This window comes from Glycine max, chromosome 16, assembly GCF_000004515.6.
Source record: "Glycine max cultivar Williams 82 chromosome 16, Glycine_max_v4.0, whole genome shotgun sequence".
In the NCBI taxonomy this organism is placed as follows: Eukaryota; Viridiplantae; Streptophyta; class Magnoliopsida; order Fabales; family Fabaceae; genus Glycine; species Glycine max.
In genome coordinates, this window is record NC_038252.2 from 5,198,272 (window position 1) to 5,221,979 (window position 23,708).

The 23,708-nt window shown below is 34.7% G+C and overlaps 3 protein-coding genes across 3 annotated transcripts; 1 reads left to right on the forward strand and 2 right to left on the reverse strand.

Moving 5' to 3' along the window:
• The first annotated feature begins 838 nt into the window (after positions 1-838).
• Positions 839-8,931, forward strand: LOC100810477 (uncharacterized). The gene is made up of 11 exons (XM_003548466.5): positions 839-1,206; positions 2,021-2,083; positions 2,181-2,272; positions 3,047-3,865; positions 4,000-4,099; positions 4,187-4,333; positions 4,442-5,227; positions 5,357-7,579; positions 7,661-7,733; positions 8,248-8,396; positions 8,479-8,931. The coding sequence occupies exons 1-11, from the start codon at positions 1,140-1,142 to the stop codon at positions 8,808-8,810; spliced, it is 4,851 nt and encodes a 1,616-aa protein (XP_003548514.1). The 5' UTR covers positions 839-1,139; the 3' UTR covers positions 8,811-8,931.
• Positions 8,932-14,993: 6,062 nt separating this feature from the next.
• On the reverse strand, positions 14,994-17,103 carry LOC100813184 (pentatricopeptide repeat-containing protein At5g14080). The gene is made up of 2 exons (XM_003549043.5): positions 15,434-17,103; positions 14,994-15,321 (listed from the first exon to the last, which is right to left on the reverse strand). Exons 1-2 carry the CDS (start codon positions 17,073-17,075, stop codon positions 15,020-15,022), a joined length of 1,944 nt encoding a protein of 647 aa, XP_003549091.1. The 5' UTR covers positions 17,076-17,103; the 3' UTR covers positions 14,994-15,019.
• A 1,844-nt stretch (positions 17,104-18,947) lies between these two features.
• LOC100818506 (ACT domain-containing protein ACR6) lies at positions 18,948-23,216 on the reverse strand. The gene is made up of 7 exons (XM_003549049.5): positions 22,926-23,216; positions 22,362-22,407; positions 21,888-22,002; positions 21,695-21,762; positions 20,314-20,928; positions 19,773-19,877; positions 18,948-19,689 (listed from the first exon to the last, which is right to left on the reverse strand). Exons 1-7 carry the CDS (start codon positions 22,970-22,972, stop codon positions 19,348-19,350), a joined length of 1,338 nt encoding a protein of 445 aa, XP_003549097.1. The 5' UTR covers positions 22,973-23,216; the 3' UTR covers positions 18,948-19,347.
• Between the last annotated feature and the right edge of the window lie 492 nt (positions 23,217-23,708).

Genomic DNA, 23,708 nt, shown 5'->3' on the forward strand with positions numbered 1-23,708 from the left:
AACTATAATAGTCATTATGGGATGGGGATGTTAGGAAGGAACACAATCTAATAGAGAAAAAAACTAGATCACCACAAGTTATTTTCAATAAGAAAATAATCAGCACTTAATAAGTTACCCCTGAAGAGATGAACCACTTCTTCCCCTCACCTCTTTAAAGAAATCAAAATTCATTTTGATCTTGTGTTGCAACCTCCACCCAAGTTTCCTTTCTTTCTCATGCAAATTAGAAGACGACAAGGCAAGATAAAAGAGAGGAGAGAGAAAGAAACCAGAGAAGAAAGGGGAAAAATAAGGTAAAAGAAAAGTATGCCATGAGAGAAAGAAGAATCGGGGAGAAGGAGTGTGCTATTGAAAATCACCTCTAACAACAATATGTGACAAACATTTTTTATTTATTAATACATGTAGACATTTTTACACTGTCAAATATAGAATTTCTAAATATAGACACAAAATCACAAAGTTTGGATAAATACATAGACCAAATTACCAAAATACACCACTAATTTATCCAATATCAAAACTTACAAAGTATAAAAAAATACCTAGATTAAAACCTCCTTAATACTAGTATAATTTTTCTCCACCAAATGATCAAATACAAATAATTAATATATTGAAATTAAGGTTATATCATTTAAATATTATTTGAGTTCAATTCTTGATGAAAATAATTATTATCTAAACTTTATTTATCTTTTGATCGAACTTTGAATTATTTAAATTCTTTTTCGAGGTTTATGATAAAAAAATGTATATAAATATTCTCAAATATGCGATAAAAACAAAAACAGAAAAATGAAAAAAATATATTAATATATGGCAGTGTCATGGTTGTTCCTGATGTTACACACCACACCGTGAGCCCTCAAACCCTCACCCCATTCATTCTCTCTTTTTTCTCTCTCTCTCACCGCTCTCTCGTTCTCACTATCTATCACATACCCTTCAATTCGCAAACCCTACCCTCTCTCTCTCAATCTTCGACGCGCACTTAAGCATTCAACCCTATCTCTCTCGCTCTCGCTTTCCGTTCCCCTTTTCGCATTTTCTCCTCCTCCTTCTTCTTCTGTTCCGTTCCGTTTTTCGGATCTCTTCCGTTTTTCCGAATTCCGACAATCCCGAACTCGACGGCGATGGGCGACGGCAAGGTCAATCTCCCCGACGATCTCTTCTCCGCTAAGCCCTCCGATTCCCTCAGAGGTGATTTGATTTGATTTGATTCATTCCAATTTCGATTAGGGCTTTTTTTTTTCGAGTCTCTCTCGAAACGCACGTTTTTATTGCCTCGCTCGCAATCATTGCTCGATCCGTCGAATCTCAATCCGCGATTCCTTCTGCGTGTCAATTGCGCGCCCGACAGACGAGCCTGTTCATGCTTGTGTGGCTCTGGATTCTTTTGTTTGTTTTTGTTTTTGTTTATTTTTTCTGTGTGTTTTTGTTAGTGTTTTTTTGTTTTTAATTTTGGGTTGGGTTGACTTTGGATTTGGGATTGATCTGTATAGCGTCCTTTTGATTTAGTGAGTATGGTTTGCTGAGAAGTGGGGTTTCTTCTAAGGCCGTGCTTGGATGGATTGGGTGGAGTTCAGTTTGCTGTTGTTGTTAATCTGAATCTGGAATTATCATGTTTTTTTTAACGCATAAGTAAGCTGATTTGACTGCGTTGTTGGTGGGGTTGTTTTCTTTTGGGTGTGTGGCTTGGTGATTTGATCTTCCTGTTGACTTTTTTTTTTCTTTTCGAAAAAAGGCTTTGATGATATGTAATTGTAAGTGGTTGTGGATGTCGCAGATCCCGCCATTAAGCCTTTTATGATATGGATTTTATGATGTATTTTTCAGAAGCTACTCTTTGTAGCTCATGAGGAAGCAATATAATTGCCCTTTATTTTTTCTGCATTTTTGTTTCCTCTCGGAAAAAGTTATCTGTTTTATCTTACTGTATTTTAGGCGTTTTTCATAACTATAAACTGATTTGAATGGCATGTCTGCTAATACTTGCATTTTGATTTTGTGTTAGATGAAGCATCCGGAGGACATGGCGGGGAGAAAGGGATTGGGGCGCTACTCGATGATTCAAAAGGTATCTTGTTTATCTTTTTACAATTTAAAATTTAGTGTCGTTTCTCTCATTAATGCGTAAATGGTAACAGTTGGTTGTGAACTCGTTTTACTTTCAGATCAATTGTTGTCTGACAACAGCATACCGTTATCCCCACAGTGGCTTTATTCCAAACCTGTTGATGCAAAGACAACTTCCAACCCAGTGGGGGTATGTAATATTCGATGTTTTGATTTTTACCTGCATTACCATAGCCCCTCCCCACCCTTCATGAAATCTATTGGTGTGGTAGGGTTCTATTGCTATTCTTTATCATTTTGTTGACCGAGAATTTATCATTTTGGAAACTGGAGAGTTTAAAATGGCACGATTGCATGCAATTTTATTTGATTTTACAATGCTGGCACTGCTCTTTTTGAAAACAGTGAGAGGGAAGTCTTTTTGATCACCGACTCCTTTGTAATTATCAGTGTTTTTTTTCCTGCAATTTGCCAGGTACTATTGTTATTAAACTTAAAAGCAGTGACAATACATCTGCTTGTTACACTCTCTGAGTTAGTTGATTCTTTAATTTTGAAGATTCTCTTCCAAATTCACAAAATGTTTTTCTTGACACAGCTGTCTCTCAAAATCATGGGGTTGTAGGTTAAACTATTAATGTTGATTTAGGTGCCCAATTAACATGATAAGAGTTATTGTGCACATTTTATATTTGTAAAGAATTAAAATTTTCTAATACAATGATGTAACTGGGAGTTCTGTAGTTTCTTTTACCTATGCACATCTGTTTGGTTGATTAATCAGGTTTACTTTGTAATAGTTGAATACCTATGTAGCTGTATCTTTTGTTCTTATGGTTGAATTTGAGTGGTTACTTAAACTATAGGTTTGATTGCTAAATTTTTATCCCTTTAATATCCATAGGTTTTACCTGATCTTTGGAAAATGATAGGATGATATCCATCTACTTGGCTTTTTGCTCAGGTGAACTCAACTGATCCCATACTGAAAGACAGTTGGCGTTTGGAGGGATCCCAGGACAAGAAAGACTGGAGGAGGACAGCTCCTGATGTTGACATCAGTCGCCGCTGGCGTGAAGAGGAGAGAGAAACAAGCTTGCTTGGGAGAAGGGATCGTAGAAAAGAAGATCGTCAGAATACTTCAACCTCGGAGAATAGATCCTTGCCCTCTGATCGCTGGCATGAGAGCCGTGGTTCTGGTCATGACTCTAGAAGGGAGAATAAGTGGTCATCAAGATGGGGTCCTGAAGATAAGGAGAAGGATTCTCGTAATGAGAAAAGAAATGATGTTGAGAAGGAAGATGGTCACTCTGAAAAACCTTCTCCTGGTGTTGGCAATCGCATTGGGTCTGATCGTGACACTGATTCTCGTGATAAATGGAGGCCACGACATCGATTGGAAGCTCAAGCTGCTGGCGTGTCTACATACCGTGCTGCACCTGGATTTGGGCTGGAGAAAGGACGTATAGAAGGCTCCAATGTGCGATTTTCACCAGGAAGAGGAAGGGCGAATAATAATGGAAACCTACAAATTGTAAGGCCTCCTATTGGCTCTGGTGCTGGATCAGCACTTGTGGATAGGAATAAAACCATACTGGGGAAGTCTAGTCTTGGTGCTGATTCATATTACTACCCAAGGGGCAAGCTGCTTGACATATATCGCAAGCAAAAGGTTGATCCAAATTTTGTTAGCTTGCCTTCTGAGATGGATCATGCATCACCAATAACTCAACATGGTTCTGTTGAACCATTAGCATTTGTTGCTCCTGCTGCTGAGGAAGAGGTATATGCAGAATACAAAAGATGAAGAAACACTGCTATTATGCCTTAACGATTGATGTTTTAATCTTTTTTATTCTTGAAGGGTTATTTGCTTTGCAGCATTGATATTGATTCCATTTCGTATCTTTCTTTCAGTCTGTCCTTAAAGAAATATGGAAAGGAAAAATTACTAGCAGTGAAGTCTCAGGCTACTCCTTTAGAGGAAGGGATGGAGTGTCAAATGATGATATTTCAGGTGACATATGCATGCATTTTTTAGTTCCTGTAAAAAATAATCGATTTCTTTTTTTTCTTATTGTTTTTTTTCCGTGGCTTATTTCAGGTCCTGGTATTGCAAATGAAGGAAAACAACCTTCCATTGGAAGTGGTGCAAAGGTTATATCAGGAAGTGATGTCTCGGATGATTCTGATCAAATTCTAATTAGTTCGGCATCAACTGCTGGCGGTTTATTGAGAAATATAGTTGAGGGTGAGAAATCAATATTATTTTTTATTCTATTGTGCTAATCTGTTGAAAGTAAAGATTTTTCTATTTATTTACATTTATTGATTGTATACAAATTATTATAATTTTCAGAAGTTGCAACTTTTCAAGAAGGCAAACAGAAGCATATGGCAACTATTGGTGTGCATGGGAGAGATGAGAGTTCCGTTAACTGCATTGGGGAGGGAAGCATTCCTGGAAACCAAGTTGCTGAATCAGCAGATTTTGATAACCATCAGGGACAAGCTTCTGGCTTTCGGGAACATGCTAATCGGAATGGTGTTGAATCAATTGCTGCTTCTGAAGTCAGTAGTAATCTACCTGATGATTCTCGCTCTCTCTTTGATTTTTCATCTCTGCATCAAACTTCATGCACTAATCAACAGGACTTCAAAATTAATGAGAAGACGTATCCACCTGAAAGTGTTATTGCTCTCGAGGAGTTGAGTTTGTGCTATCTGGACCCTCAAGGGGAAATTCAAGGACCCTTTCTTGGGATTGACATCATTTTGTGGTTTGAACAGGGTTTTTTTGGGATGGACTTACCTGTTCGCTTGTCAGATGCTCCCGAAGGATCACCATTTCATGAACTTGGTGACATTATGCCTCATTTGAAAGTCAAGTCAGGATTAGGTTCTGGTAGTAACAGGGTTATTCAATCAGAACCGACTGATGCCATTGGAAGGAACCTAAAAGTAGATGTTCATAATTTTGACTATGATGGGTCTTCTGTTAGTGATGATCAACCTTGGTCTTCTTCCCGACCTGATACTACCTCAAGTGTTGGCATTCCTTCCCAAATACCCAACCAAGGTTATCACTCTGAGGTCAAGTTCTCCGATGACCAGTGCTTCAGTAATATTGTTGCTCATGACGAGGGTAAGTTATTTGCTTTCCTGTTCTGCCATTCTCATGTCCATTGACTATTGTTTTGCTTATCAATTTGTATGCCCTTGTTTGTTATTTGTGAATCTATTTCTACTTTTATTTATATATTTGTTTATGTAGATATCACTTTGTCAAAATTGGCTGGAAGCATAAATGAAAAACCTATGACGAGGCCCATGGATTTCAATGCTTCGTATTCCCATCCTACTGGAAAACCTGTTGCAAATGAAGTTCCAGTGAATGATACTCATAATAATGAGGCCGATAAGTTGCACCCTTTTGGGCTATTGATGTCTGAACTCAGAGATGGTTCTCATTTAAGGCGTGCACAATCTTCCAATAGTTCTTTGAGATTGGGTGACCAGGGTCATTTTCTAGATCCATTAATTGATAGAGATGCTGCTTTTGCTGATCAAAGCTCTGTTGGTGGCATGGCTAATCAGCCTCCTTTCAGGGAGACATGGGCTGATGAATATGGGTTAAATAGGCATTTTAATGGTAATCCACATGTAGGCTCATTAGAAGATCAGTTCTTGTCCCATATGGGACCAAAATTTAATAATTTTGATGTGGCAGAGCAACTCATGTTGCAGAAGCTTCAGAAAGAAAGGCTTCAACAGCAGAGTAGTATATCCAATCATTTCCCTGCTCATCATAATGGGTCAGATTTAGAGCGATTTCCTGGTTTTGCTCTTTCTCAGAACAAGAGCCCCAACATCCAGCAGATGATGCAGAATTCTGGATCAGATTTTGAACGTATTCTGGAACTTCAGATTCAACAACGCCAGCTTGAGCTTCAACAACAGCAAGATATGCATCATCAACAACTACTTCACCAACAAATGAAACTTCAGCCCCAACAACAATCTCAAGTTCAGCAGTTGCTTCTTGAACAGTTTATGCATCAGCAGATCCCTGATCCCAATTTTGGGCAGTCAAAACATGATATTTCTAGGGATAACCTGTTAGATCAGGTACAATTGAGGAGATATGTGCATGAATTGCAGCAGAATCCACATTCTTTAAGGCATCCCGATCCATCAATGGAACAGATTATCCAAGCAAATATGGGCATCAATGCTGCCCAAGGAAGGCAAGCTGATTTGGCAGACCTCTTGTTGCAAGCAAGGCATGGAAATATATTGCCTTCCGAACAACAGCTTCATTTTCAGCAAGATCAGCTTCAGGCACAGCAGTTATCTTTGGCTCTTAGACGGCAGTTAGGGTTGGATGGAGAAAGGCATTTTGGTAGGTCATGGCCAATGAATGAAACTGGACAGATGGCAAGAAATCCAGCAACCCATCAACTGGGTCATTCAGCTGGATTTAATGTTTCAGATATCCATAAACAGCAGCAGAGGCTTGTGTCACAAGAGGAGCAACTAAATTATTTGGGGAGGAATCTTCCAGAGCAGAACCAGAGAGGGTTCTATGATAATCCTATGATGTTTGAGAGGTCTGCACCGATTTCCCAAGGAAGGGAATTACATGACCGCCATCGCTATTTACATCCAGGTGATCAAATGGGTTCTTTATCCTCTCATCATCTACAATCATCTGATGATCTTTTTGGTCATCACCCTGATGCTTTTAAGAGTTCACTCCATGGCAACAATGGGCATGTGGAAAATAGCTGGATTGATCCACGGGTGCAAATACAGCAACACCTTGAAGCTGTGAGGCAGAGAAGAGAGTTAGGAGATACTGTTACATCAGCAGATCTAAACATACCTGCATCTGCTGGTGCTCATGAAGAGAGTTCAGCACGAGGTTTTATGGAACGACTTCATCAAAAACTGGGTGTTCAATCCACACAACCATCAACTGTTGATAAATGGCATCCTCTTTCATCAAGAAGTGACAAATCTTGGCATGTTCCTGAGGCTAGTTCAATAATGCATCCTTTTGAGCATCCGTCAGATCAGCAAGTCCATCTGAATGACCCTTTTTTAGAAAGGACTCAAAGTGCTAATTCCAATGCCTTAATCCATGATCATTTAACCAACATGCATATGACTGACCAATACAACAATCTAGGAAATACTGAAAGAATGCCTCTTCGATCTAGATCCGGTTCATTGGTTGAAGAACAATCACTGTTATCTGCTAATAAGGACACTTTACATCCCAATTACAGAATTCCTTTTCAGATTGGTAAATCATCTATGGAAAAAGACTTACTTGAGTTAGAAGCAAATAAGGGTCAGAGACATGACTATATGGGCACAATGAGCAATTTGGTTCCTGGGATGTCAGACATGTCAGAGCAAGTGGAAAGCATCATGAATTCCATGGAACTGCCCACAATTGCCCATAGTAGACATAGCTCACTGAGCAGTGCAGGTAATATACCACACAACTGTTATCCTTCATTGAAGTTGTGCTTGTATATGATGGTTGAAAATAATAAATAAGATTCTTCAGGTGGTGATGGTGGTTCATTTGGTCGTGAGATGGGTTTGAATAATTCACGTGGAGATGAGGTTTCTGGTGACAGGTAATATCTGGATGCATGTTTTTCCTTTAGGTCTTAAATTAATAATTTGGTTATTTGGGTTCTAGAAATTTCTTTGAATCTTTTGATCTGCTGGCTAACAATTAAGGTTTGCATTACATGCTTGATGTTTGTTTAGTTCAAAGTTCTATATGTTGCTTTATCTGTTCTTGTTTCTCATTTAGCAATAGGCTTTGCATATGGTTGTAGTCTGAATAGCCCATAATTTTTCGTGAACCTTGTGCGCTGCCTACATAATTTCTCATTTAGCCCATAATTATACACTTTCTTGACTGCAACTGTGAAGAATTTCATTTGACTAAATTTATCTAAACTTGATGGGATTAATATTCCAAAATGGCGAAAATGCACTGGCTACATTTAAAGCATTTGATCTTGTTATTGTCTACATATACCGAGTATATTGCCAAAATAATTACAGTTTGAATATACCTATGTTTCATATTATTGGAAAAATGATTATTAAACTTGAGGTTCGATTGGCTTTTATTGACAGGATACCTCCTTCAACAAAAGGGTTTGATAATGCTTTCCATAAGCGCCCCCATGTAACGCGGGTTTTATCCTCACCTGATGTCCAGTCAGACCAGCCATCCGTACCCCATGTCAATCAAAATAATTTAATAAACCTCACATCTGGTGAAGGTATGTGAATTTTTAACAGCCCTCGTTACCTTTTTATTTTTATCATTTCATCAGTCTCATTAATATAAAGATTCTATGGTAGGGAGAAGAGAAACGTCTGGAAATTCGTCAATGAGTAGCATGACAGAGGCTTCTGGGAAAAAGGAGGTTCGGTTTAGATCTTCCTCCTTCAGTGAAGGTGCTGTGTCAGAGACATCATTTATAGATATGCTCAAAAAGCCCGTTCTTCCTGAGGTGGTGGTTGACTCACATGCAGCCAGTGGAATCGGGAGCGAGTCATCCGATGCAGCACAAGCAGGGCGAAGCGGGAAAAAGAAAGGTAAGAAAGGAAAACAGATAGATCCTTCTCTTCTCGGTTTCAAGGTCTCCAGTAACCGGATCATGATGGGTGAGATTCAACGCCCTGAAGATTAATAGTTAGTTGCATGTAGATTAGGTGTAAAATTTTTGCATTTTTTTTTGGGTGGGTAAAGGGATGAATGATGTACAGTCCGCTAGAGCATAGCTTATAATATCTCAATACATCTGTTTTTTACAATAGGTGTAATAGATTTACATTTTTAAAGCCCTTTTGGCGTTGACGAGTGTGTACAGAGATGAGTGTATATAAACGAGGAGAGGCTATGCTTGATATCATATGGTGGATGGCTCAACGATTTTGGTGGGGGGCAGAAATAGGAGAGAATTAATTGTATCCATCGTGGTTTGTTTTGTTAAGTAAATCTTGTTATATAAAAAAATAAAAGTTATATAATGCAATATAATGATAGATAGATTCATAAAATTAAATTTTAAATTAATCCAAAATTATTAAACTTGCCAATGTATTAACATAATAACGCGAGTTAGAATATTAAAGATTACAACAAAAGAATAGATTTTTGTTTATGTAAACAAGTGAAGTCAATTTTGATTAGATTTTAATTTTAAGTATGGGTGTTAAAGATTGAGATGGTGTGTTAATTAAGATTAATTTATTTTGAAGAAATACCTTTTATTTTTATGGCAGTTGAGTAGTGAGCACGTAGCACCAGTATCATTGTGAAACATACACGAAATACGAGTTCCTCTAAGCGTCACACCCTTTCTAGTTTTACTTAACATTTACAGATGTTCTATTTTCATTTTTCCACATTTTGAATATTCTCCTTTTGTCAGATCACCTATATTTTAATTGGTTTTTAGAAGAAATTTTAATTGTTATTATATTTCAAGTTAATATAAATCATTAGCATCTGGCTGTTCCTAATGGCCACGAATAACAAAATCCCTAACTCTAGTTGGTGCCGTGCATCCCATAGTCTGGTGAGTGATGATGACCATCATAGTAGTTTATAAGCATGTTATTGTTAGACAACATCTCATTCAGAGATTGAGTAAAATATACGTATAATTATTTGACTTTTTTGGTCTTATCGAATCGCCTAATGTTGCTGAACTTCTAAGACGAGCAAGTCGTATTATAATTGGATAAAGCAATAATGATAAATCGCGATAGGATAAGGATGCATTTATAAATTAAATCTTTTCATGCTAATATTTCTAAAAATGATAATTAAGGTACACTTTTAAAATTAAGCAACCGAAAAAAAAACAAGTTATCTTTTAACTTATTTTATACCAAAGAATCAGCACTTTTTAGTGATACCTTTATATGTGACAAAAAAAAATCAATTTAAGAGATGACTTAAAATTTGAAATTATACTTAAATTAAAAAACAGAATATTTTGTTCCACAAAAATGAATAGTATTTTAATTAGATCTTTTCATATTAATATTTCTAAAATTGGAAATAAATGTACACTTTTAGAATTAAACAATTGCGAAAAATAAATCAAACTGTTATTTTGTAACTGATTTATACAAAAAAATTAGCACTTTATTTTTAATTATATGTATATTTGAAAGAGAAAAAATATAAATTTTTATTTGACAATTTTTAAAAATCAAGTAATTCATCCTGAATTTTCATTATTTTGAGTGATTTCATTTGTTTTTTTTTTCATAAAAAAGGATGATTTTTGAAAATAAGAACTATCCCGACATAATTCGTAAGTCAGGCATTTACATTTTTCATACTTATTTATTAAATACACGACATTCTCCCTTTGAATAAACACTATAAATAATATTAACATAATACACGATATATGAATCTTTAAAAATAAGTACCATCTAAATTATTGGTTTTTCATAAATATAAATTAATTCCATAGGGATTCAAAAAACAGTTTCCTGTATTAGTTTAATAAGTTATGAATATGGTAATTTGTACTATGAATCTTTTAACAATATTACTATTAAATTACAAACATATTAATGACATTATTTTTAAACTAATCGTATAATGATTTCTTTTATTATAAAAAAATAATATGACCCACTTTTTTTTTCTTCCTATACAATGAACGCCCTTTTTATTGGCATGTTGAATAATACATTTAAGTTGATTTCTAATTTTTTTTACTAGCTAACAAACTTCTTTGATTATCCGATAAATAAATTTTTTGTAGTGACTTCTAGCGTTTTTTAAAACGTTACTTCAAACAACTTTTATTCGATAAATAAACTTTTTGCTAGCTTCTAATTTTTATATATTTTTTTCCTTTTTATTCTTAATATATTTATCAAATTTCTTGATTACTTTTTCTAAATAAATTATAATTTTGTTTTTTTTTATCATTTTACACTTTTCAATTATTTTAATAATTAGTTTTCTCAAACATTTAAAATTAATAAATTAGCTTTTGAGCTTCCCACTTTTAATAACTACCTATCTTTTTCAGTTAATTTTGTTGATCATAACCAATATTGATTGCTCATCCCGAAAAACGCAATCCTCATTATTCTCTCTATTTGGTTTTTTTCTTCTTCTTCTTACTTTTTACTTTTGATACTTGATTGATTGAGGATGGGTTTGGAAATTTGTGTTTTATGTGAATAAATTCTTAAGAACAGTGTGTTTAATACATGCCTCAGACTACTCTCTCTCTCTCTCTCTCTCTGTTTGCGTGTTGTTAAACGCTACGAGTTGAAGAATGTGTCAGGTTTTTGATGATCGTAGTTCGTGATTTAACCTACTTCCTAGAACATGTAAGTTATAATTTTCTAGGTTTCAATAATAAAAACTAATAGGATATGAGTCTCACAGTTAATAAAACTTTCAAAAATGGATTTATTTTAAAAATGAAATTAAAAAACTAAAAAATAATTATAAATTTAAAATTTTTGAAACTTGCAACTAAAAACTATCCCAAATGAAGTCTAGAAAAGCTAAAACTATTTTTTTAAAAAAAATTTAATAACTTAAAACTCTAAATTACTCCGAACGAGACCTTTTGATATTAAAAAAAATCAAGGTATAATTTAGTCTCGTGATCATCATTATCCAAAAATTGAAGCATCCAACCTTCCTTCCATTATTTAATAGATGTCTTCTTCCCGAAGCTGCTTTCATTCCCTCAACCATTTTTCTCTACCCAAGTTTCTATTTCTCTCCTTTAAAATTATATATATTGTACATCAATCACCAACAAAATGAAATGTGTTGACTTAACTACTTGTACCGTGTTAAATCATTTGTACCATTTAGGCATGAAAATAAAAATAAAACTTTGGGTATCCGAAATCCTATTTCCATTTTGACAGGAAATATCCATTTTAACTAAAATGGAGAGTCAAACTTGATATGCTTTAAATACCCGCGAAGAGTACCAGACATCAACCAAAATTAAGCTTAGGTGTATTTGAGGCTTGACTTAATTTTAAGACATCAAATCTATTTACTTGGCTTAAATTCAACCGATCTTAAAGTTCATGGGCAGTTTGAGCTTAATGAGCTAACATTAAGCTTTGTATTATCTTAGTCTTTTTAGATTAGGATTATGTTTGAGATAGTTGAAAGTTTTTTTATTTTTCTAATTTTACAATAAAATAAATGAAATTTTAATTAAATTTTATAACATTTTTAACTCTATTTTTCAAAATAGTATTGAAGACTGGCTTCAAGCATTAAAAACAAAAAATCATTTCTAATAGGTCCTTAGCAAACAATATGTCGTAGATTTGAAAAAAACTATCCTCAGATCCTTTAATTAAAATATCATGTTTGAGTCTTGTAAAAAAAAAACCTTATTAACAAAGGAGAGATTTTATTAAAAGTGATCAATCCAATATATACTTTCATTAAACAAAACACTTAAATAACATCTTAAAAACTTTATAGTTAGGAAGATAAGATTCATGATAACAAGATATCGTCGTAATTTGAATCACCGCCAACTTAAAAATCACAATCTCCCAAAACTAAATTCAATCAATGATCGACAAATTAGGTGAACTTGGTATGAACCACCAAGAAAGAAAGCGCATGGCATCAATAAGCAATGGTTAGTTTTTCTTTGGGGTAAACAATGCCCAGAACTCTAAACAAGACAGTTTACACAAGGCTGCCTGAAAACATATTATCCAAGAGAGAGGTTGTCCAAATTTGGGAGAAACTGACTGGGAAGGAGTTGTAGAAATCTTCAATTTCCACAGAACAGTATGAGTTCCATGGAAGGTGAGATGAATATCATTGATTAGTATTATATGCAGATCATATAATGTTGGTTCTTTAAAGTCTTTGAGACCTTCACAAGATCAAAGAAACAAGAACGAGCACAACAAAGTATAAAGTCAAGATCTACAACAAGATTTTGCGTGGTTCAGCAATGTGCTTACATCCACGGAAAAGTACAGCTCATCATCATTACATTCATCATGGAGATTACAAGTTCAATACAAGCAGAAGCTAGCTTTATTCTCTCTCGGTTTCTTTGTAACAAAACCTCTCTCAATCTCCTAGCTCTCTATCTCCTTTCAAACTCTCTTTCTCTCTATGAAAATCTCCTTCTCTTCTCATTTACATGATCAAGTATTTATAGACACAAGTTGCTAGCTTTAGGAGCAAAAGATTTTCCTTTGGCGCCAAGTCACCAATTCAGTTATGACAACTGAATTTATGTCGTGTATGTCTACCGGGATGACATCAACTAATTCAATCCTTCACATTTGTGGCTTTGCTGATTTTGAGTCACATTCCACATATAGTATGACAATCTACACATATTTAGTTCTCTGGCTGACTGGCTCTCGGTTTCCTAATATCTCACTCACTCTCAAGCAATTCAAGCAAAGAAACCTTATTCGAACAAACTCCTAAAAGCTTTGGTTATATATTCCCATCCACACTGTCTTTGTTCACTTATCTAACTTTCTCTCGTTTTCTCTCAAGCATCATGTCACATATTCTTATTTCTTAACACTTCCTAGTTTTCATTATTACTCTCTCTCTCTCTCTTTATCGGCCTATTTTATTTTCAATTGAAAATTACAATAATATTTTAATTTGCAAATTAACACAGCACAACCATATGAGCAGCAAATGGGAATGGGACATTACTACCATGCTTTAAAGGCTGCCTTGCAAATTTTGATATAGGAGAAGGGGTTGAAGTTTGTGGACTTGTGCACTCATAGTTTTTAAAAAAAGTATAGATTCTATTGAAAGCAGAGAGAATCGTGACCTGTATGCCGTCATTGCTATTGTTAACATGAACTAAGAAAATATGTTGATGTACTTGTTGTCTTGTTGAGCTGAATGAAAGCACCTCCCAAGAAGAATATTAGAGGGGAAACAAGTTACAAGGAACTGACTAGTTTACAGCATTGCTATTATCCAGAGCATATTTCAGTAACATGCAATTGCTAGGAATAAAACACGTCAAAGAATTATCCACCAGTAACAAGTCCTAAGTTCGGATCCAGAAGAAAGAAACATATAATGATTAAACCTTGAAACTAACCATAATTGGTGTACCCCAATATGGTCTTTAAACCTCCTACTAATTACAAAGTCCACACGGGCACACAGACAGAGATATCAATCATAATTAAAAGGAAAAAGAAGATGCATGAAACAATGCATGTCAAACCATTTCTACTTAAGTGGTTAAATGAAAGTATGAAACTACGTGAATTATTTATATATCTCGTGCAAGTATAGCAAATTAGTGTTGCTTATTATTTACTTTCTTCATGTGCTAATGTACTCTTTGATAAAACAAGATCCTTCCATTGTGCATAATCAATGATATCAAGCAAAGAGAGAAATGCAATTCAATGAAATCAAACAGTCAAATAAAATCAAAACACAAATCAACGAAATAAAAAACAAAACACAAATTGAAGCAGCAAAACTTAGATCACAAAGCAAGAAGAGAATGAACCTGGTATGAACCACCAATAAAGAGATGGCTCTGAGCCAAGAAAGAGTGGGCATCACGAGAGAGTGTACCGCGTATGGGAGCATGAAAGAATTTCAAATTCTTTATTTTTTAGTGGAACTTCAAATTCTACTATTTAGGTTGATTAAAATATTTGATAAAATTATCAAAATTTCAATTTCTTTCTAAATTCCTAATCTGAACAACATATTTCACCGCATAGAATTTTAAACTCACTAAAAAATGAATTACTCTCAAAATTCCTCATCGAAATGCACCGTAAAGATTTTGTTAACAAGTTCCATGTGCACCTAGCCAATGGCATTCAAATAATCAAATCTGATATGATAACCTTCTCACATGGTAATAATTGGTTGCAGATATCCTTCTAAGTATGGGAAATTAAACACATCTTGTATTCTTTTAAGAAATTGTAATATTGGCTCGGGGCATGTAGCAGAAGAAAGAGAAGCCAAAAGTCCTGTACATATATCTTGTAGTATCGAAGGTGATTTTTCTTGAACCCACTTCAAGTGCTCAATGGCAATTGGAATCTCTTGAGCATTTGCCAAACTTTCCAACAAAATTACATGGGATTCTGCACATCCTATATCATGATTGAGACTGCAAAGTAATTTGGAGGCAGCCATAAGATGTCCTGCACAGGAAACATACAGCATAAAATGTTAAATTGTGATATGAGGCAACAAGCTGACAAACAAGCATTTGCAACATGCTTAGTTACCAATACTTGATCAAGTGAATAATACCTTTCCTGCAGAGTGATGATATAAATGAGCTCAGTATGTCTCTAGCAAGGATGATGTCCTGTTTGACAGACTTGTTATAGAGCTCAAAAGCTGCTTCAAGCTTGTCTTCTTGGCAGAGTCCTTCTAGAAGTAAAGTGTAACTTGTAACATCAGGTTCCACCCCCTTGTCTAACATGTGGTAAAAGAGCATATGAGCCTCTTCAGCTTGCCCCACTTCAGAAAATTTTTGTATAAGAATGTTGTATGTTTTCAAGTTCCCGCAACAGCCACTTGAAAACATCTCATCCCAGAGCTTCCTTGCAGGACGCAGCAGATCTTCCTTACAACATGCTTCCATTATGTAATTATAAGACGTGACGTTGGGCCGGAACCCTTTCTTCTTCATCTCCTGCAGAACAGAATAGCCTTCCCTCACTCTCCCAGCCTTGCACAAAAATGACACCATCACATTGTAACCCTCCACATCTTTGAAGTAGTTGTGAGAATTCAAAACATGGAACACTTCCAATAATTCATCAACTTTGCCATGCCCACACAGGTTCCTACTCAAATTGCTGATGGTTAAGATAGTTGGGAACCTCTCTTTCTCAACCATGAAATTGAAAAACACAATTGCTGAACCGGGATCAACACTAGATACTGATCCTATCAATGCATTGAGAACATCATCCTCAACAGGAAAATTACCACCAACTATAACCTCCCCAACTTCTTTTGCTTCATAAATCCGCCTCTCCGAAACCAAACCAAGTATCAAGTCCCTGTAATCACTGCTCCTGGGAGCCACCCCCAACTTCCTCTTCATCTTCAAAACCTTCACCTCATCAGCCACATTTCCCATTGACCGGAACGCGGCTGCAACAACCCAGTAAGCCATGAAATCAGGTTTCCAGCCCCTGCTCCTGAGTTCATCCAATATCCACAGAGCCTCCGACACCTTAGAGGCATGACACAGTCCATGAACAATCAAAACCGCCACAACGGAACCATTAATCCCAGAACCACATTCCCCAACCTCATCCAACAGACTCACTACCTTCTCCAAATCACCCTCTCCACAAACCCGCCAAACAAACACCCCGAATCCCAGCGTGCTGAAACCAACCCCCCTCTCGGACATTTCATCAAACACCCTGCGGGCACTCTCCAAGCACCCGTCCGAGGCAAGGGCAGCCAGGAGCGAGTTAGATGTAGCCACTCCAATTTCAGCAGAGAGGGAACCAACTCCACAGTAGAGCGAAAAGGCCTGGCGGGCACGGTTGCGGGCGACGTGGGAGGCTATAATGGAGCTAAAAAGGGAAGGTTGGATGGGAAAGTTGAGGGCCTTGGCCTGTTTGAGGAGTGAATGAATAGCAGAGAAGTGGTTGGTGTGGGAGAGGGACTTGAGGAGTGAGTGGAAGGTGAAGGGTGTGTGGGAGAAACCGGGTTGCTGAGAGGCCCAATTGAAGAAGCCAAGTGCAAGGGAGTGGTGGCTCTTCAGAAAAGGATCAATCACATTGCCAACCAGGGATGGGCTCAGTCGTTGCCGCCAACCCAGCCTGTGGAGTCTTTCCTCCACTTCTGGGCCCCACCTTCCCCTCTTCTTTGAGGCTGAGATCACAGCCTTGCTTAGTCCTCTTGCACCACTCTCTCTCACACTCATTCTCCTTCCTTCCTCATCATTTTGTTCTTGCCCATTAATAGATTTTGACCTACTCTTTTAAAGAAAAAATGATGTTGTTGATTGAATATTATAAAATTAAATCTTTTAAATTTTTAATGAAATGTACCCTTAATTTCTTAAACATATCTTAATATTATCATTTTAGGTCATATAACTTTTGAATTTTTTACTAAAGTGATTCATACAATGCATTTTCATGTATTTCTTTGAAAATTTCTTGGTTTAAGGACTAATGTGATGACACAATACACTTTAAGGGGCCAATATAGCTTTTATCCATTTATTATTATTTGACTAAAACACAAGCATTTTCTAAGTAATTATAGTTTTAAAATATTTTATTAAAAATTAAAATAAAAGTATATTAAAATAGTAAGAGAAAATAGCATAAAAATGATTAAGAAAGAGAGATGGTAAAAACCAAAATGAAAAGGAGAAAGATAGATAAACTAATTAAAGTAACTTGTAACTTTTAAGCTAATAAAATAAGATTGGTTATCAAATATCTTAATTTAGTTAAAAAAGAAAAAAAGTTAGCTTATTTGACATCTCAAACATATTCTTAAGTTACAGTTTTAAGCTAATCAAACGTATACTGTATAGCCTTAAATCGAAGCTAGCTTAGTCGTTAGAAATGTGCGCACACGATGGCTAAAATTAGAGTATGCAAGCCATTTTGTTTAGTTAGCAGTCAAGGAAATAACTGTAGTGTTGTATTAATAGTGACAACATTTAACTCTCTTAGTTGTTTTTCTTTTACACCTAATATTTTTTTTTATAATTTCAATATTGTGCTTATGTATCGTCTATATAAATTATCAGTTATAAATTAAGATAATTGACCTATTAATTTAGTTAATTTATTTTGATAAATTTAATCATCAATTAAATTTTATAACAATTAATTTTAATCTAATAATATATTTATATATATATATATATATATAAATTTTTATTAAACTTATAATTTTTATTTAAAATTAATTATTTAAACTCATATGTGTATTAAATATATATTAAAAAATTTAATATTATATATAACAGATATTAATTATTTTTTAACATAATTAACTTATTAAATCAGTTTATTAGTTAGAACATTTGCTAATAATGTAAAGGTTACCAAATATTGATTGGCAACTATTTTCAACTTGTAGTCATGAAGTAAGAGAGTCACGAAGTAAGGATTGAGGAAGACTAAAGATATAACTTCAAATGCTTCGATAACTAGAAAAAATGAAAATGCTCAAGGTATGTAAATGTCCCTCTATTTATAATTTTCCAGTTTAATCCAATTTATCTTTTTCATAAATGAAAAGTTAAGAAAAACAAATTTTAAAAAAACTACTTAAAAATTAGCCTTTTTTTTAACAAATTTGATTTAACCTAATCTCCAAGATGGAAATCCGATTATTCATAATTTTATTTCCAAAATCATTTTTCTTCCAAGAATCAGAAAATTCTATTTTTAAAATAGTTTGTACGCAGCTTTTACAAAAATTCTTGTAGCATAATAATAGAAAAAAAGAAGCTTTTAAAATGTTAATAATAGAAAAAACTTTTGACTTTTACTTCCCTTTTTCCTTTTCCAATTCAAATTTTGAAATTCAAAAGCATACCACTCAAAACACTTAACTTTAAGTTTAAGAAATTATAAAATTACCTAGCAACTATAATTTTAAATCTAAAACTCTAGTTTTTAACTTAAACTTGGCTTTTAAGTTTCAAAAAAATCAAAGCAAACACTACTAAGCAATTAACCATTCTTATCAACAATTACGCAAATAGCATTACACAGTGCAGCAAGAGGATATGTGAACAGAGAGAAAAAGGAAAGGTGACAGACAATTATACACATAATTACATCTTTTCCATTAATTTTACGTACATAACCCAAATTTACATCTACTCCAAATTACACCACCAAAATGTACACTTTACATCATGTACAAACCCAAGTTTACATCTACTCCAAACACACCACTTAAAAGCACTATTTACTCTTTTGGACTTGATAATCTAAAAGAACTACTTGCTCCATTTACAACCTAGGTAACATGCTACTGAGCACAACTATTTACACTAAGCTATGTATGTACATTGGTGTTTAAGCTTTCTACTGTACAGTGTGAATTCCAAGCCCCCCTTTGCTGGGGTAGGAACATATACAATTTCTTTATCTTGCATACATACATTTCTGTTTGATTTGAAAGTAACACAATGAAAATGCTGAGAATGTACAAAGGAGGACTCAAGAATAAGATCTGATCAACTTAAAATTCTGAAAAGATCGAGCTTTGAAAAAATTTCCTAAGAGAAATCCAATTGTTGTTGGTTGAGAGGGCTTTGGTGAAAGATTAGAGTTATGTTTTACTTTCAGTACTTTGTCACCAATTTGTCTGCGAATTGAATCTATAATCTTGGGGTCAACTGGGTTACCAGTAACATCTGTGACATAAAAAGTATCTCTAGCCTTTCCTTCTTCGGTTGATATTTCTGCTCTTTTGATACATAAACTGTTTTCGCGAAATATTCTCGTGATATCTGAGAGGAGTCCCACGCGATCTTCTGTGCACAACTCCAGCTCCATTCCCTGCATACAAACATAATCTTAGCATACCACTGAACAAAAAAGTAGTGAGGAGTATAGCTTCAAGCTTTGGATTGTTTTCACACCTCAGATGCTCGCCTTTCAATTGCTGCTTCAAGACACTGCACGAGGCGTTCTCGCTCTGCCTCTGAACTTATGGGAAAGCCATCAACATGCCGAATATAAAATTCCTAGATAAGGGAGAAAAGGCTCAGTCAGAAAAATTCATGCAGAAAATTGTCCAAAATGGGTCAGACCAGTCCATGCTGACCAAATGAAAGTATAGATTTGATGCATCAATTAGCTTTTGTAATCATATAGAATCCATATAGTTCAAATGTTCAAAATAGAGTAAATAGTATATGCACTAACAATGCAAAAGGTTTTTATATTGTTATCCAATAACAACTATCATATATATGGTAAGATTGCTGACTTTTAGGATAAATACCTTAAAAGTCATTATAATAGGGATTTCTGATTGATTGATTTTGTAAAATGTTTATATTGACAAATACGTACAAATTAAACTCATGTTAATATTCAAAGTTTAGATACAATAACAAGTACAGGCATGCAAAGCAAAAAAATTTGAACCATGTAGCAAACAACAGAAAGTTGGCTAACCTGAAAAGCTTCTGTCCTTAATGTCTTGACAACACCATGAAAAACTACATACTGCATGTCAGTTAAAGTGCAAACAATATCGAACAACAACTTTGGTCGATCTTGTGCTCTCATGGTAACCACAGTGTAATCTTTCTCAACACAATCTACAACAGTTACATGAGGGAGAGGGCGTTTATCTCTATCTCTAAGTCCCCCTCGTCCTGCTCTTTCAATCCTTTCATAGTCCCTGTCAGCAAACATAATCTGATGCAATCTTCTGTCCCTATTTGTAACACCAGGGGGTGAAAGCGTTGTCCTTGCTGTCTTTGGATCATTACTCCCCCTAAGGACATTAGAAAGCAAATCCCTTATTGTAGAGAGGCGAGATGGATCCTTGATGGCACAGCCACTGGAATCATCCGTCACGTGAACTACGGCTGCAGCTCTAGTATTGTGTGTCCATATCTCAGCAGTCACCACATTACAGTGAAGGTCTGTGAGAACTGCACAGATTTCAGATAGTAAACCTGGCCGGTCTGTGCCAGTGAGTTCAATTACGGTGTGCTCTTCAGTTGGTACAACCCCTACAGACTCTCTCAATGAGGGTGCAAAGCTGGGATTGTTTTCAAGTCTCTACAAAATTAAAAAGAGGAAAAAAAATCAGAAAAGAAACCACAAGTGACAAGCCTTATTATTGACCATCTATCATCAACGAACTATATATTTTTCACATGATGAGATTCACAGATCACTTGAACAAAGAAGACATTCATATCTTAATGGACCTAAATTAGGCATCACAACATCAGAATAGATAACTTACATGTGCAGCATGGTATTTATTAAGATCAAATCTCCACAATTTCAAGACCCTCAAATTTCTTCAAGGATTTTATGTTGCTTTGTATCATCCTATGTTCACTAATCACTATACTATTAAATAAATCAGTATGACAGTGATAACACAAGTTTATCTATCATCTTTCAGCCCAAGCACTTCTAACAGTGTGTCCACCAGATGGATCTGGCAGGTTCATACAACCTTTGCAGGAAGAATACCGGAACCAACAGAATTTCGAAAACTAAAATAACTAATCAGTGAAATAAAAAGTGAACAACAATTAAGATTGAGCATGTTCTTTTCTTCTATTCCACTTTGAAAAACCAGTTGCTGGCTAGTTCAATCAGCAAGCAGCAAATAAGAGTAAAAGAATACTATAGTTCGTATCACTGTTATTAAAAGAACCAAATTCAAATCAGCATACTCTAACACAAGTTTCCTGCTTACTTAACCTGAGGATTTCTAGCCAAGAAGAAAAAGGGGGACCCTTCCACAGAGATGGAAAAACACAAAGCCTTAATTAAAGTATTTAAAAAATTCAAGCATACAAAACCCTACCCTCTGAATATAATCAATGACTTCCTTATCTCTGATCTTGTTTCCATTATGATCAATCACATTAAACACTGAAAAAAAAAAAATACTAGGATCAGAAGCAAAGTTGATAATAATAATAATAATAATAATAATAATAATACTTTTAGTCTTTTTCCCCTTTTAGCTTGTCACTGATGAAGAAGGGAAAACTTACCATCCATGAACCACACCGCATCAGAGGAGATGTAGGCCTTTGTTATCACAAGGTTCATATCTGATATAACTTGGACAACATCAAGGAGAATCCCATGTTTGTTGACACTGTCAACCTGCAAAAGTATTTAAATTTTAGATAATAAAAAAGTGGATAGTTGATTTATTATTATTATTCCTAAAAAGAAATCAACTCAGGAAACAATTTTGGATTTTATATTAAAAAGAAAAAAGAAAAAAAATACAACCAAGGATTCAACAACATCAAATCATTAGAAAATTTGAAAGAAAAAAGAAAACGGGAAGAATCTTTCTTGTTGTCAACTCAATTTTGTGAAACCAAAACAGAGGAAAACACCAGCTTTATGACATCAAATCAAATCATATGAAAAACTGAAAGAAGAAAAAAGAAGAATCTTTCTAATTGTCAACTCAATTTTGTGAAACCTAGACAAAGAGGAACCACAAGCTTTACCTGAATAACAGTTGCGTTTTCACAGGCATTGTTGTCAATCACAACCCTGCATAGCAATAAGCTAGTTAAACAAAAAACAACACCAATCTTATAGACATAAACATGATATACACACACAAGAACTCAAACACAGAAATAACGATTATCACATCAAATCACCTGAAAAATCATGCCATAAACGGCTAATTTGATTATGATTTATGAACACATGTAAGGAAAAATTCAACATCTAAAAACAGTTGACCAAAAATAGTTTTCTTAAAAAAAAAAAACCGTTTTGGAAACATAGTATGCTAATTATTACATGGGATACTAAACTGAAGAGTGAGAGTGTAGAAAAGAAGAATCAATCAAGCAAGGAACTTCCCTATCAGTGGGGAAAACTGAAAGCACCAAACTGCAAAAAAGAGGTTTAATTTTATGCCCCACTTGATTAAAACTTCCATAAACCAAAAAAAAAAGTAATAAAATTGTGGTGCCAAATTTGGATAATTAAGCAAAACATAAAAAGCTGTCCCCAAAAAACAAAAAAGAAAGAAAGAGTGTGAAACAAAAACAACTCACCTTGGTGGGTTCATCCTTCTAATAAGCTTAGCATATTCATCATCCATGTTTTTATGTACAATATGAAGTTGCAAAAACAAACACAGACCAAGTGGTTATGTTATGATTCAACGAGGAAGTGGTTAGTGATATTAAACGTGTTGAGAAGGTTGAAGAAATTAAGGACAGGAACAAACAACTTCTTGTAACTCCAAGGACCAAGGAGAGAGAAAGAGAGAGAGGAGAGAGAAAACTAAAAGTGAAGTAGGACAGGGGGCACTTCACTTCACTTTGAATCCTTACTTTTTTTAAATTTTGTTTGGGGTTTTAAAAACAAAGGCTGCTGAGAAGAGAAGCGAAAGAAAGAAAACGGGTCGTTTCGTGTGACGTGGCGCTTCGGGATTGGGAAGGGCGGTTACGTGGTTCCATTCTCCGTACTACCTAAGGGGGTGGGGTTTGCTCTGATTCCCGTGATGACGTCACTCCTGCCAAGATATAAGGTAAGATTATTAGTATTTTAAAGATGGATGAACTTCCTTAAAGGGTAACTTCATTCTTCATTTTTTTAATTATTTTCTTAAAATTTAATAATTATAATAAATAATGAATTTTAATCTTTACATTTAAAAAATACCAATGAATGATGAAAAATATTTCTGTTAAAAAAATGTATTATAACCAATGACGGATTCAGAAATGTAAATTATTTTTTCTTTCTTTATAGTTGTTTAAATTTCTAACTTTTAATAAATAATATTTTTTTAAAAAAAATATTATTTTTACACATAAATTGGAATTAATTTT